The sequence below is a fragment of the Falco biarmicus genome, chromosome 7, assembly GCF_023638135.1.
Source record: "Falco biarmicus isolate bFalBia1 chromosome 7, bFalBia1.pri, whole genome shotgun sequence".
Classification (NCBI taxonomy): Eukaryota; Metazoa; Chordata; class Aves; order Falconiformes; family Falconidae; genus Falco; species Falco biarmicus.
Genome location: NC_079294.1, coordinates 18,682,719 through 18,698,910, shown reverse-complemented (window position 1 = coordinate 18,698,910; position 16,192 = coordinate 18,682,719). Strand labels below are relative to the sequence as shown.

Genomic DNA, 16,192 nt, shown 5'->3' with positions numbered 1-16,192 from the left:
TTTAAGTATCTCCTGTTTGATTCACTTTGTAAATGATAAATTAGTTGATGAGTAGGTGCTGCTAAAATCCTATGATCAACCTTAAACTGTGAATATTCTTTATATCCTGTAAACATAAACCATTGACCAAGTCTGAGACTAGGATTTGATCTAGATGCACCTAAAATCTATTGAGAGTTTAGAAAGCAAGGGGCTTCATTCTGAACCTTGTGACTCAATGGGAGGGTCTCTCTTACCCTTTTATATTTTTAGTCTCTGTGTAAATAATTTTGGCTTAATTTTAGTCTGATTCTTCTTTGTGTGATTTATCTATGTGGTAAATAATAGAGTGAATCTTGCCATCAAACTTTGTGAAGTCACACTCCCAAAATTTCCTATTAAAACTATTTCACTTATACTTTTGATGGTGATTCTTTAAGCAACTTAACCTAAACCACTCGTTCATTACATCATTAGGTGATGAGAAATAAATGTTATCTAAATTCTCACCTCAAATGTCTTTTCCTTTTCTTCTTCTTCTTCTTCTTCTTCTTCTTGACAACTCTTCAATGTTAGAAAGAGAAATCACAAGATTTTGCTTATGAAACAATGCCTAATTTTATTATAGTGTTTCTACAAAAATGACCAAAGGATTTTTTTCAATCAGCTATTAAAGGCATTAAGAAGATTTTAAATCCCTGTAATTGTAAGTAGCTGTGCTCATCCACACTAAGAAGCTGCTATTCCTAATACTTCAGGGTATTCATCCAACTACATATACACCCTGTATGTAGCCTGTATACAGGCTATGTGTTCCTGTTTCATATGTCTATTTACATCCATAATAGTTATCTTCAGTCAAACTCTCCTCATGTCAGCTGTAATCAATATGTTGCAAAAACCGACAGTGAACTTATTTTTTACAAACTTCAAATATTAACTCCAAAATAATTACCCAAAGAACAAAGATAACTAACGTGTTAAGACTGCTCATTAGTTAATCCTGTACAAAAAAAAGTGCCCCAAGTGATATCAACAGAATTGCACCTACTGGAATTCTATAATATTATTTTAATGTAGGAAATGTCTCTGAAAAGCATTTGCTTCATTAAAAATACAGAAATTACAAGTATCAACCAGTCCACATAAGAAACAGAAGGAGAAGGTTTAAAAAGCATCTAATATTAATGGGAAGTACCTGAATAGAGTGAGGGACAGAGCTTGAAATGGTATATTTACCTTTGCCATCATGGCGGAATAGGCAATATATAAAGGATCATCTTCTAGTTTGCTATTAAAAGTAAAAAATATTTTAAATTATTTTATGATGTAGTAATTAAAAGATGTCATACTCCTGCTAAAATTTAATACCATTTTTATTAAAGAGTGTTTTATTAAAGTAGATACAAGTCTACTTGAAATGCTATTACAGTTGAAAACTGTATTATAAATGTATTTTCTTATCTCAAACCAAGTCTCTGTAACGTTTTAATTAAACAATTTAGAGGTATATTTGGACAACCAACTTAGTCATATTGGATAAATAAGGATCACTGATTGTTGCATGTGCAGAAAAGTATTATGGAGATATACATTAGAATAGTTGTAACTGCCAGATGGCAAGATTATGTTAGTCATACAGAAAAAGTCTATAAAGCACTGGAGTACTCTACTCATACAAAATACATATTCTAATAAATAGTCAGAATTCAAAACAGAAACTGGCACTAAAAGAGATTCATGCCAATCATCAACGAAACCTTTTCTGACATACTGAATAACAAGAACACACATCTATTAGCAGCAGAGACCAGGGGAGGGTACTCTGGATGAACCATCAGTTCCTGTATTTTATGTTTATGTATGTTTCTATGAGAATTCATGTTCCGTTATTTCTGTATTGAGTATTTATGAAGTTTTTAAAATGTCAAAAATAATCAGTATTTGTCTCAATATAAAGGTTATACCAAGTTTAAATACATGAAAATTCTAATGAAACGGAGGCAAAAAATATTCACCATGCGCGATACTGAACAGCAGCCATGTTAAATCAGTTCTGCAATGTCACTAGAAGTTCAGTTATGGTGTGCTTTTACTTAATATGCTTTTCAACACAGCTCCTTTTACCTTCTCTCTGTCAGAGCACTGCGACTGAAATAGAGGATAATCTGATGAAGTGGGTCAGGCTGTTTTTTCTCAGTCTCTTCCTCTTCCTCTTCATCTTTTTTTGGAGGTGTCTGTCTCAAGATTTATATCAGAATTTACAAATTAAGCTTCACGAGTAAGAAAAAAATTGAGTAATTAAGCTTAGAAAAGGATTTCAGTAATTTTATTCTGTCTAATTTGTATTAACTTCCAGTATTTATCTTATTCAGCAGCTTACAGCATAACCCGCAGCATTATGTGCCTGTATGACTCAGAAGGAGTTAGGAAGAATATCTGATGATTATTCTTATTTGATAGTAACATTATAAGTTTCTCTTCTGCAAGATACTGAGACAGTGAAAATCTTAGGGAAGTCTTATTCAGCAAAAATTATGTGTTTCCAGTGGACCAGAACTGAAAGAAAGTCCCAGCTCAGTTATTTAGCAGAACTATTGGCAAATGAAACTATTTTTAATAACATCATCAGATACACCCTGTTCAGACTACTGTTTGCTACAACACTTTCATGTATCATTCTAGGTAACCTTGATTCAGCAAATATAAGGACTACTTTTACTTCAAGTTCAAACATTTTCTGGTATTTTGAACTATATCATAGCCAGCACTGGCAGAAGAGCAGAGTATCACCTTTACCTTACTTGTGTTATCACTGCTTCGTAGGGTTTACAATTATTGTAGAATTACTGTAATTATAGTAATAATTGTAATTAAAGAAATTCAATTTACTTCTCTAATAAATCTGAAAGAATTGTAATCACTGTTTTGACTAATAGCCTCATTCCTTCCTTTAGAAAGAAGCAACAAAGTCAAAGACTGTGACCACATAATTGTCCAGAGTATGAGAAGAATATATTAGCTGCAATTTTGAAAAGCCATACAACCTCCTATACTAGCGGGTCTTTAAAAAGCACAATATGAGTGCTTTTGCTCACAATGAATCATCTCCCAATACATCTTCATGTGATCCATGAAGCTATATGTTCATTTTCATGGTGTTTAGATACTATGAAAATAGGCCCCTTGGAAGTATTTTAGACAAAATATGGAGAGGGAAGAGAAAGAGCAGTAGGCTTTCTGAATCTATATTCGGTTAATAAAATGCTGAGGTTTACCAATAACTTTTAACAAGTATACATCATGTAAACTAAATTTTTGTTGAATATGGCTGCATATATTTATTTCTTATGATGTATCAACAAGAAAACAGCAAAATTAATTTGTATCAAAGCTGAAAATGTTAAAATTAAATATTATGTATCAACAAAAATTTTTAAAGGGGAAAAGGATCAATTGTGTCAAGCTTTAAAAAACCATTAAATAAAATATAGGAACATAGGAATTACCATAGTGACAAAAATAGTCTGACAGTTCATCTAATCCATTTCTCTTCTCAGGAATGAGTATCACATGGTTTCTCTGAAGGCATAAACCACCCTAATGCCCTTCAGTGTGCATCACAGGATGAATGTCTTTTTGACCACAGCAGAAAATGACCTTATGCCCTGAAGCATAAGGATTAATATTTTATAAGTTTATGCATATGCATACAGTACACAAAAATTAAATCTAGGTTATAATAGATACATAAAATATACACTAAAGTGGGCACTGAAAAATATGCCCAATTATGTCAGTACTTACAGCCAAATCCTGAACTAGTTTCTCCTCAAATGAATATTCCTCTGTTTCTATCCAATAGTTCTGATAGCCATGGAGGAAGAGGTTAATAGAACGGTGCCTGGGGGGGTTGTGAAAGTGAGATCAAGAGGGGTAACGGAACATAGTATAACAGCTCAGGTGGTTAATGATTAGTAAGGATACATATTTGTACAATTCTGATCCTCTGATTGGTCAGTGAAACAAAATGCAAAGACAGCTAACATTCAGTGACGAATCTGCACGTGCTTTTGAATATTCTTACTGGTTTTTTTGATACGCATGTGTATATATTATTTTTTGTTTTGAAGGCTTTGGGAGTATTAACATACATTATATATGAAACTGCAGGACTGGAACCTTAATGCCGGCATGGAAAAAATACACACTTGAACAGACTGAGAATGAGCGGGTGGGATTTACACCTATGAGATGTAAATCTAGTTTACCAGATTTAGGACATTGAGACAGCAGAAGTTGGCTGTCAACATCAAAATAATTATCAAGTGCTTTCCAGCACATTATCTACAATCATTGCCTTCTTCCACATAGAAACGCCTAACCTCAGCTTCCTTTCTTTCCACTCCGAATCAGGGTAGTATTAATGTGTCCTCAAAGAGGCTGGATTAGAAATACACAAAACCTGGCTCTATAAAAACATCCACTTTTATAAAACTCTTAGGCATATTAATTACTATTATACAGTATTCATTAATTTAGGTTTCCACAGAAAATACAGCTCATGGCAATAAGACTACACATAATAATGGCCAAACCATTCCAAATTTACGTTACATTTGGGGGAAAATTTTGGTTTGAGGTGCACTTACATGAGTTTACAAAGACTGTTCCACAGAGCCTTTTCATTTACTTTAATGCTGCAACACTTAAAAAAGCTAAACAAATTGGCTGTGCATACTACAACTTGTTTAAATATACCGCACACATGATTATTTTATAGTAGAATAGTTATTGAGGCTCTCCTGCTGGCACTGGTGCCATTTTATTGCCAGATTTCAAAAACTGACCAATCAGAATCTCCTCTGAAAATTGTACAAATTCATGTTTTATGATAACATCAAATCATGGCTGGGAAGGAATAGTGCGCATAAGCAAGAGGCTCTCCACAAGTTACATTACCGTTAACTTGAGTATAAGCCTGTCATACTGAGTTTTTTCATGTACTTTTTCCAGCCAAACACGTTGAAAGGTGCTCAGGAAGAAATTGCTAATTTTGTGTCTGAAGAAAAGCATATAGGTTTTCATTGAAGAAAGGCACAAGTTAAATTCAATAGCAGTCAGAACGTATTCGTAAACTGTGTATGAAAAATTGCCATGTACAACTTCACTGTATCTATGTGCATATACAATGACAGACAATAAGACAAAGTTTTTTACAAATTAATTTCCTTAAAACAAATACACACATCTCAGAGAAAACATTTATCATGTAAGACACTTTTTCAAAGCCATGAACATTCATTAAACACAGAACATGAAGAATTAGTATTTCCTAACTTAACTGATGTTTCTTTCCTTGAAAAATAGAAATATTTAAAAATACAACTATTTCCTTTGTATCTCCAGGCACTTCTCACAAAAGGGAATATTTGTAATATTTACGGTAGAAGTTAAAGTAATTTTCCTATGAGTTAACAAAAGCTTGCACCTCAATAGACATTTCAATTTCTGAAATATCTTCTTGGAATTCCTAAAACCGGATACATATAAGAAAGTATTTTGAAGAAAATTAGATTAAAATGTAAGATTAACATTAGACTGCATTGAAAGCCACCTAAATCTCCAGACAATTTTCAAAAGAAAGAGCTCGTTATCCATGGAAGGTTTTAATCTTCTCTAGGATAAATTAAAGAGTTCCACCATCATGCCTGCATACTGCCCTCTAAACTAATTGATTTTAGTGTCAAATTTAGAACTAACACTCCCAATAGAAAGCTGCAACTAAAATGAGAAAATAGACAAGATAGGAAGAGTTGCATTTGAAACTATGGTTCAAAGGGACTTATATAACTCCCAGAATTAATCATACTCCACTTGAAATAATCTCCCTAGGGTTCAGAGTTGTCTTAACACCACCATCATTTTAAATGATGGAGATAGCACATAATAGTGTCATAGCCGTATTTTCCTGTCAGAATCCTATGACATATCTAAAAGAAATTGTGTCTATAAACTAGTGTATTTTAATACTCTGTTCTGCACTAATAAGCTGAGCAATATAGCTAGAAGCCCCTGCTCACTGCAGGGGGGTTGGACTGGATGACCTTTACAGGTGCCTTTCCAGCCCAAACCATTCTATCATTTTATGATTCCAAGTCCAAAGTGTTTTTTCACTCTTGCCTGTTTTCAAGAGCAGACACCACAATTAATTGGCTAAAATAGATTTATGACAGTTCACTTTTAGAATCTGCAAGACAAAATAATTGGACAGATTCACCTCACATTCATATTTAAATTAGGAGTAAACCACCACAAAATCTTCCATAAAGTTTAAGAAGAATCAACCTCAATCTTTTTAACACAAAAATGTTTTTAATGAAAATACAGGTAATGTAAACGTTCTGCTTCAATAAATATTACTCCATATTTTCTTGAAATGAAAATACAGATTCATAACCCATTTTGCCCCTTGGCAAGTGTTCCATCAACCTCAAAGATAAATAAAAGTGGAATTTCTTAAGGCAAAAATAAGATGAACCATTTCTATCATTTGAGTGCTCATATATATTCCAAATATTTTAAGAAGTACTAAATCCAGAATATGGTTGTAAAGAAAAAATGCTCACAAAAATGTTGTACTGAAATGGGTACTCTTCATGGCACTTCCTCTTGTTTTTCCAAACACAGTTCTTGAAGATGCAATGGTTGACGTTAGCTAGTTTGTTCTTATATTGTACTGAAACCTTTTCATTCCTCTGGTTCTTTAAAGATTGCCTTGTGGTTGTGTAACAACTTACAGAAGTTATTATAGTCTAGAATGACTAATTTTTATACAGGAAGGATGTGTGCTTTTTACAGTATAACTGGCTTTTTATTTGTCTTGTGCAAACCTAATATCCTTCCAATATGTTAGCAGCACAGCTACAGACATTTAGCTGACATGTAGATTAGCCAGTAGATTGGCTTTAATAAAAGCATTTAAAAATGTAATCCAACTCCTCTGTTAAATACATTGCAAACAATCTTTAACAAAAACATGAAAAAAGAAGGTGAGAAGCAAACCTAAAGATGTGCTTAGGCTGTATCTGAATAAAATGCAGATTTGTTGAGAAGGAACAGGGGAAAGGAAATTACTCAAATGCTGCATGATCTTAATACTCTGTTTAAAGCAGTGGATGGATCCAGGCACAGGATATACTTTATCTTGGACTTTGTGCTATCTACATTCAACTGGAGAAAGAAGCAGAACAACACAGAAGTCCAAAATATCATTCTGCACTGCTCTTCCCCAACAGCTGCTTTAATGTGCATAACATTCTGATGTAGTAGCTAAAGACGGCCACAGACAAGCTAAAAGGCATGAAGCATTCATGCAATAAGAGAGGAATAGCCATACAAAGTTAAAAAAAAAGAAAAAAAAGATAAAAGAATACAAACACAGGAGAATAAAGAGTAAAACCAGCAACCAATCAGAGGCAAAAAAGGGACAGAAACAGCAACATCAATTTTCACAGATAACTTGAGGAACTAACTATACAGAGTAACAGCTGACAATAATGAAGCATTTCGGTTTTGAAGTAGTGTAATTCCTATGGTCTTTTCCCCCTCTGGTTATTTGTCAGGAGACAAGTATTTTGCTTCTGTGAGGAATTAGCTGTTAACTAACAAACTCTTTTGTCTCTTAAAATTACATAGGCCTAACAATCAACTTATAGGTACACATAATCAATATATGCACTCAGAAATGGAAACAAAAGTTACAAAAAAATAAATCTTTAAGCCATTTACCGTGGCAGGTTGTATAATGGTGCCATTCTGAAACAAGCAACAACGGCCCTTTTGCGTTGTTTTGACAGGAGTTTGTGCCAAACAGCTTTCTTTGATCTCAGTGGTTGTTCAACCTAGGAGAAAATATCTTCTAATACAAACAATGGAAAATCTTCAACTTTTTAAAATAAAATTTCTTTTTAGCTAGTGGTTAATGTAGTTAGCAAATTAGAAAACGTTACAAATGCTCCCCATCATCTGAAAAAAATGTTCTTTGGGGTTTTTTTGGGTTTTTTTTGTTTGTTTTGGGTTTTTTTTGTTTTGTTTTAAGTAAGAAAAAATACTGGAGGGGGCTTACATGTAGTACTTCTCAGTTTATACAGAAAAGCTCAAGATACCAGAGTATCTCATGTGTAGGACTCCTTGGTAAAATTCCACAATAGTTATTTTATCTGTTTCTAACTATACATATTCAATTGTCCATGTGAACAAATTTCTGTGCTATATCACTTTGGAACGAAATGCATTCACTTTACGTGGAAAGACTACAAATGCCTTTTTGTACTTAAATTGTATCATTTCAATGAACAGGCAACCAACTCAAATGTTGTTACAGCATCCTCAGGTGCAGAAATAGGAGACAGGTTAAACCCAGTATATTAAAAATAAGTGTACATGCAAATACCTCTCCTTAAATTTATGGAATTTTCAGCTACTAAATGGTGATGATTTGTATACTACATTTCTTGCAACTGTTCACAAAGATTTGCAGAGGCAAATACAACCTGAATTTTCCCTGAAGCTAAATTGATGCTCTTCAATAGATTACATTAAAAACTTTGCATATATAGACATCTGTATGCACATGTGTGTGCACATGCATGCATGTGCAAAAGTAATTTTTATGTGAAAACTTTAATAATGACACTTATTGAAGTCAAAATAATCTGTACAGCAAAAAAAATCCCTTATACTACTCTAAAGCAAACACAGTGTGTTTTACACTTTACAAGACATTTAGCTTTTTACCTGTTCCAGATGATAGAGAGCAGCTGATATCCTCTGCACACGTTCCACATTTCTCTCAGGGTCAGTAGGTTCATCACTCTTCAAAATGTCTTTGTAGAGATTTAACTGCCATTTCACGGCTGGATCATCAGACTAAAAACCAACATATTTTGTATGTAAGATGCTGTATGAAGATACTGAATTTGACTACCATCACTATAATTTTCATAATAACATAAAGAATGTTCTAGATACTCCCACTTCATCTGTCATCTTTTTGTCAAAATCAACATCTGCCAGCTGCTCAGAAAAATGGCATTAGATTCTGTATATACTGTTGGGTAACTGAACTCAATTCTTAAGCAAGGTCTTGTACTTCTATTTTGTGAAACCAAATAAAGGCCATTGGGACTTTTGTATCCCATTTATCTGAATTAAAAATAAGGAAGGACATTTAGTACTGGGACTGAGATTAACTCCTTGCAGGACTTCTGTACTGATGGTGGAAAGCTTTTTTATGAAGTCTATAAAATCAGCTGGAATTTCAGTAGGTGAAGAGTTGCAGCCAAAGTTTTTTGGGGTTTTTTTGCAAGACAGACATAGAAAAAACACATTAGAATTACTTAGTGTGTCCAATCTAATTTTATGTAAGCACAAATTTATAGCAATCAGATAGTCATCTCCTGTGACAGATAAATGAATTTCTCCTATTAGGTTCAAAGACTGTAGGCAATGATCTAAATTATTTATTATTTAAAGGATGATGAGGACTTCATTTTGGTATCATTTTTGACAGTATATTCAGCGTATAAATAGTAGGAACATAAATGTGCTTGTAAAGGTCTTAAACATTAAGATGACACAAGTTTTTATTATTTTATCATAGCCACTTCAGAATGCATATATGCTTAGAAATACTATTTAATCATTAGTGCAAGTTAAGTTCAAGAAAAGAAGCTGAAATACTAGTTTGTTTTACTTTCATCTTGAATTGAGTTGATTTTAAGTAATTACAGCTTTAAAACTACCAATACCTCAATTCTTTACAACTGTCTCATTCTATAGGACTTCCTGAAATTTGAAAATACCAGCCAAAGCTACAAATAAACCAATTATTGTCAAGAAAAAATTATGAAGAAAAATGTTAAAAAGGCAATTTTTCTAATAGCTTTTCAGATTCTCTTTTGGTTTTTTTTTTACATGTGATAAAAAATTGTGACTTCTGTGTTTTAAAAGTGAACAGCAGCATTTTTAAGACAGTTTTTATATTACCTTTTCCTGCAAATGTAAGTTGTTACGTAAATGTTCTTTGACTTCATCATCAGTGTCCCTCTGTAGAAAGGTAGAAGTATATTTCAATTTAGATTGTGATTCATCTCATAAGAATATGTACAACATTGAACAGCTACTATTTTAATATTGAAACTTAACCTCTTTTGTTTTCAAAATATGTAAATTACCAGAAGGGCATGGGATAAAGGCTTTCTTTAATTTTGACCACAAAACAAGGATTACACTTTGAAGATAATTAAAGCTAACTGATGATATTTCAGTATTTGGTTCAAATTAATATGTATATGTAAAATTGTACATTGTATACAAATAGGAAATGACATGGAAATGATGGCAGCTGTCTATACACACACCACTTTTCCTTGTGAAAGCACAATTAGCAGTTACAATTGCTTACAGTACATTGATATATTTAATTATATTGATTCCTTAGATAACTTGTCTCAAAGTTCAGTTTATAAAGTTCTGCTTTTGCATTAAGAAATACTACAAAGTATACACTTACATGGCTGTATCTAGTCTTAGCCAAAGAGATGAGCTCTTGATCTCCAGGAGTACACATATTCAAACCAATAGGAAGCATCTTTTTAAGTGCAGCTACAATCAAGGACGTTTGTATGGAGTACAAATCACCTCTACGTTTTGATTTCTTTCTCTCTTGATCTTGTCCTCCAGACTATAATTAAAAAATAGAAAAGTAAATGACTGTAATTCTCTGATCACACACTTTTCCAACATGCTTTTCCCCTAATGGTCCAAGGAAACCATGTTCCTGATGTAGTACAATTAATTAAAAATGCTACATTAGAGGAAGGATGTACAGTCTTGAGCAGGAAATGTAAAAGAATATTTTAGATGTGCACCAATGCAGAAATTACAATAACAGTAATACTTCAGTAGCAGTAACATACTTTTATGTGCATTCGTACATACAAATCTAACTATATTTTGTGGATCTTACCTCTCAAATCAGAATCAAACTTAAAATTAAAAGCTGAGTCAGTCTCAGGGGATGCTATTAGTCCTCAATGTTACAGAGGCAAATTCAGGATGTTTACATTTTTGTTAGAAACATAAAAACAGTTATCCAGGATCTGAATGAAAGAATATTATCTGATTTGTCTCAACTGAAAAATACCAGTATCTAAAAGGCTTTAATTCAATGCAATAAAATGCTAATGAATTAGTGCCCCTGAGAAAAGCACTGCTCTGTGGCTTCGGCTAATATAAGTAATTCTGGGATGAAAAATTAAGTCTTTTGCATCTTTGGAGATCATGAGTAATAGGAAAAGGAAAACAAAAAAGAGAAGTAAACATCACAACAGAATAACATCTGCCCTATCTTACAACACACACTGTACAACAGTATTTCACACAAAAGTTTTCATTTATGAGACAATGAACCAAAATCTTTAGAACGGATCCATATATTTAATGAACATATGGTAAACAAGAACAACATAAAAAAAGCCCAGTTCTGAATTCTGTACCTAGATTAAACTCCTACTTCATTCAAGGGGAGTTTTGCCTAAGATAAGATTTCAGGACTAGGCCACCAGGCTTATACAACAATACAAAACAGCAAATGCTTGCATTTAACCCTCCACATCCTTTTCCCTCTGTCAGTTAAGTTTTCTTCATTACTTGTGCAGTTCCACATAAGGATACAGCAGAATCCATTGCAATTCATTATTAACCAATTATTACTACACTATTATCACAGTAATCACTGGAAGAAAAAAAGACAGCCATACACATTCTACTCAGTGGTAAATTTTGGCAAATTCTGTCTTCTGGATGGTGAATCTCTGTGTACGTAGCTGGTGTTGAGCATTTTGCAGGTCAGAGGGAACACACAATGGATGTGGCTTCCTTTCTTAAGGAACTAACAATTGCAAGAGAGTACTTTGCCTCAAAGCTTTGCTTTTGGAAGTGCCTTAGAAATAGCAGTGATGTAATGGCTATAATAATGACATTATTTGTACTCTACATTGACAACAGACAAACAAATTCCACAATGTATCACTGTATTCCAGTGGCGTCACTATGCAACTTAAATAAGGAATAACAAGATATAATATATATATACTAAAAAAAAAAGGTGGTGGTGGGGAAGAAGGAGGCATACTGGTTTACTTTTCTGCATCTTTATGCTTAAGGATGTTTTACACATCCAATTTTCTTTAATTTCATTTCAGATTAATAACTAGGTAGGAACAAGATAGGTGAACCTTAAAACCTGAACATTTTTAAAACATGAAAAGAAGACCCATTCTGCCTTTGCCTTCAAATTCTGTTGTCTGAATTCACAACTCCTGCTGATAAATGTGTAAGTAGAGTCACAGACACCAAAATGACAATAAAATTATGTCTCTTTCAGTGCTAATATGCACCTATATGAGTACATACAATAACTTCATTCCAATGTTTTGTCATTCAATGTAAGGAGCATTAAAATTGAATATATTTTGCCTAAATAATTAACTGTGCTAAAAGGACCTTAACAGGAAGAATGATATAATCTGGTTGCCTAACAGTATAATGACCTTACTTGTCTGAGGATTTAAACACACAAATGGACATTTCTTAAACAAACATACACAGAAAAAGAATTACAGATTCTCCAGTAGGTTTTGTAATAATGTACAATTGAAAAGACGAAAGAATTTATTTATACAAAAAAAAAAAAAAAAAAAATCAGCTAAAACTTGTTAAGGTGATGGAATTAATGTTTCTAGTATTTCCAGCCCTCTTAAAACCTTAAATTCTCTGAGATTACCATGACACCATTCATTAAATCCTACTCTATATACCTGGGGAAGTTTGACAATAGCAAAATGTGAAATCAGGTCTGCTAGTTTAATGCAACTGTTCACTTTTTAACTTATGCCTCCAATTTAATTGATTAAAACTCTTCACAGCATCATGTGTGCTTCTTAGCACACAGGGTGAGGGCAAAGATGAAAGCATTTTATGCTCCATTTTGCTATTCATTCTGCTTCACCAATGAAGAGCACACCATGTCTTGAAAAGTACTCATATATATGTTAGAAATCCATATTTAAAAAAAGATAATATGAATGATGCAAAGGAAGGTGAACTGTGGTTCACTGGAGACAAAGGAAGCTTTGAATGCATTACATAAAAGAAACACGGATTATTCAAAAGCTTTTTCACACCTCACAATTTTAGTAAAGATCATTTTAATTTTGGAAAAAAGTAGGATTTGAACTCTATATCTATTTAAACTTATTCGTTCTAATATAAGCTACTATTCATCTACAGACAATATATAGGTTACAGCACATTTCTCCCCTATATTTTTCTTGTATATCATAAGACAAATGTTTCTGATGACTCTACTTAGGCATTGCTTTCACAACATCTGCTTCAATATATTAACAAAAAAAAAATCAGAATACAGAAAGACAGCAGAGGCAGAATGTACATGTAAAGTAATTACAAAAGGTAACTTTACTACATTTTCACATTAAGCAACATGTGGGAGTGCCAAAGGGAATTTCAGCTGCTCTGGTCAAATACTGCCACTTTAGCTTGGAGAAAATTTATAGTAGGTGGAACCCAGGCCTTCACTTTGTGACGCCACTGCTATGATCAATGGAAAGAATGCTTGGAGCCTGATCATCTCTAAATCTAAAACAAAGACACATCATGCACTTTGACCTGTACCTTTACTTGCATGGCCTGTATGAAAGAAAAATAAAGGGAAAAAAACATAAGTAAAAGCGATGAAAAGATGACAATTTCACAAGTTAGTAATAAACTTACAGCTTTATCAGGACAATAAAAATATAAGTTTGTAGCTAAACCAACAGACTGTAAGTGTATAATCAAATAAGATCTTTGTAAAATTTTTATTCACTTTAATCCTTATTAAGTGATTGAACTTCAGAATTTATCTGTCACTATTCAGCACTACCATTTGTTGCTTCAGCACATAAGGAAGTACATCTAGTAGGCACACACATCAATATACTAATGACTGCACCTTTTCCCAATATTTTTGAAAGGAGGAAGTTGTCTGGAACCCTGGATAGTCCAATAATGAAAAATATTCACATATTTTTCCATATATGTGAAACCAAAACAGTTCTTTCTACCTCTTTTCTCCACCAAAATATGACTGAGAAAAATTATGTTTAAAAACAGAAATTAAACTATCACCGTGAAGATGCAGCATTTCATTTATAGATGTATTTTCTATACATCTATACAAAAGAGATGTATTTTCCCATTGCATAGCTCATTACTGTTTTGAAGACAGTCTGAGAGAACTTAAACTCATATCTCTCAGCAGTACCCATTTTGAGAACACTATTATAAACTCAACTATATCTCTCATACATACGGGTTTTTTCCTGTTTGTTATATTAATACCATAAAACACTTAAATAAACAGGTATTCCATAGTCAATACTATATTATCATTGTGTCAGGCAATCTTAAGAAGATAACAAAAAAACATGTAGTTATAGTAAAATGGCAAAGAAATTCAACTGTTACTCAGAAGAATCCTTGACCAGGCATGGGAAAATACTATAGAAAAAACATTGGTTAAAAATAAACAGAAAAATCATAAACAAAAACAATCTCCTCCTTCTGTGATAGCTCTAATAGCAACTTTGTTTTCTTGTGATACTTGAACTAGCCTCAAAATGTTGAAGCCAAGCTATTATTAAAATCTTTTATACCCTATTGTATTTATATCACATAGTGAAGAAAACCAGCTACAAGTCAAGAAAGACTGAAAGACTAACCATCATTAACCATCTTAGAGTCTTCAATACCTTAATGAGACAAATAGCAAATTTTAATTGAAATTTTCAATTGTGTGATATATGTAGAGGCTGCACAGACATGGCTCAGCAGATATATACTGAGGGTATGTAAAGACAAGATATTTCGTTTATTAAAGTTGACCATAAAAGTAATCCAGTAACGATTTACCATATTATATCTAAAAGAAACATATTCTCTGCAATTGAAATAGTTTGAAAGATGAGATTAAAAATGACTGCAGAAAATACTAACATGACATCCTCTAAGTAATGGTAAAAATGGAAATAATATGTATTACATATTACAAATGGGCACAAAACACAATGTTGTTTCATAATACAAACTCGGATTTTACGACTGCCTCAAACTTCCATAATAGTTCTATCCAAATGATTTTTAAAAACAGACACAAAAAATTAATAATGAGGACCAGTCAATGAAAACTGCAGTAAGATATGCAAGTGTTTACCACCTGAGGTCATATATTCAGCCACACATTCATTTAGGTTACAAAACTTACACAGAAAAATTGCCCGCATATGTATTACACATTTATTATGTACATGTGAATGTATACATTTAATTTATATCAATTAACTGTAAAACACAATAGGACATCATTGCATCTTAAAAAAACCACTATTTTATCAACAAACCTACGAAGGGTTCAAAAATAACAGATTAGTGGAGCTGAATGTGTTTAAATTCTCCATTTCAACGCTTCTATCACAAATCTGTTATTTCAATGCAATCTATGTTACCAGTCTCTCTCAGACTGAAAGTTCTCTAACTTACCATTCCCCTCCGAGCAATCTGCTGCCATTTTTTTAGAAAAGAAAAATTAAAAAACTTGCTCAGCTGTAAATACATTTATTTGAGAAAATATTAACAAAGTTAGTGTTGTATAATCAAAATACAATGGGTACCTAATCAATTTATTGATTGGAATGATGAATCATTTGTTACCATTGCTATTAGCTACTGATAAATAATGTAATCATAATCCTTCATCCTCTGCATATTTTTTTTTCTGCATATGGTATGTAAAGATAAAGAGGAAAGTGTTAATTATTCTGTTAGCATATTACTTTCTGAGCTGAATGTTAATATTAAAGCAAGAAATTATAAAAATAATGTTCCCTAATATCCTCTACTGATTATTCTCTGAGGATATAAATATATATCCAACCTGGTAAGAAACTCGGACATTCAGTTACTTAGAGAATTTCTTGTTTATTCTGAACTATGCATTCTTAAAAAAAATTATTCAGATTTAAATGTATGCTTTAATGAATGCATTAGTTTTATTTCACATTATATATTGTGAAATTGTATCAATTTC

At 32.6% G+C, this 16,192-nt stretch overlaps 1 protein-coding gene across 1 annotated transcript in view; it reads right to left on the bottom strand.

The window, feature by feature from the left end:
- Positions 1-16,192, bottom strand: part of RYR3 (ryanodine receptor 3) — a 233,144-nt gene that overhangs the window by 31,111 nt on the left and 185,841 nt on the right. Inside the window, exons 71-78 of the mRNA XM_056346522.1 lie at positions 10,556-10,726; positions 10,030-10,089; positions 8,779-8,910; positions 7,771-7,883; positions 4,942-5,041; positions 2,107-2,216; positions 1,219-1,270; positions 490-543 (exon numbers count right to left, since the gene is read on the bottom strand). Of these exons, the coding sequence (XP_056202497.1) occupies positions 490-543; positions 1,219-1,270; positions 2,107-2,216; positions 4,942-5,041; positions 7,771-7,883; positions 8,779-8,910; positions 10,030-10,089; positions 10,556-10,726 (792 nt within the window). The remainder of the gene's footprint in view (positions 1-489; positions 544-1,218; positions 1,271-2,106; positions 2,217-4,941; positions 5,042-7,770; positions 7,884-8,778; positions 8,911-10,029; positions 10,090-10,555; positions 10,727-16,192) is intronic.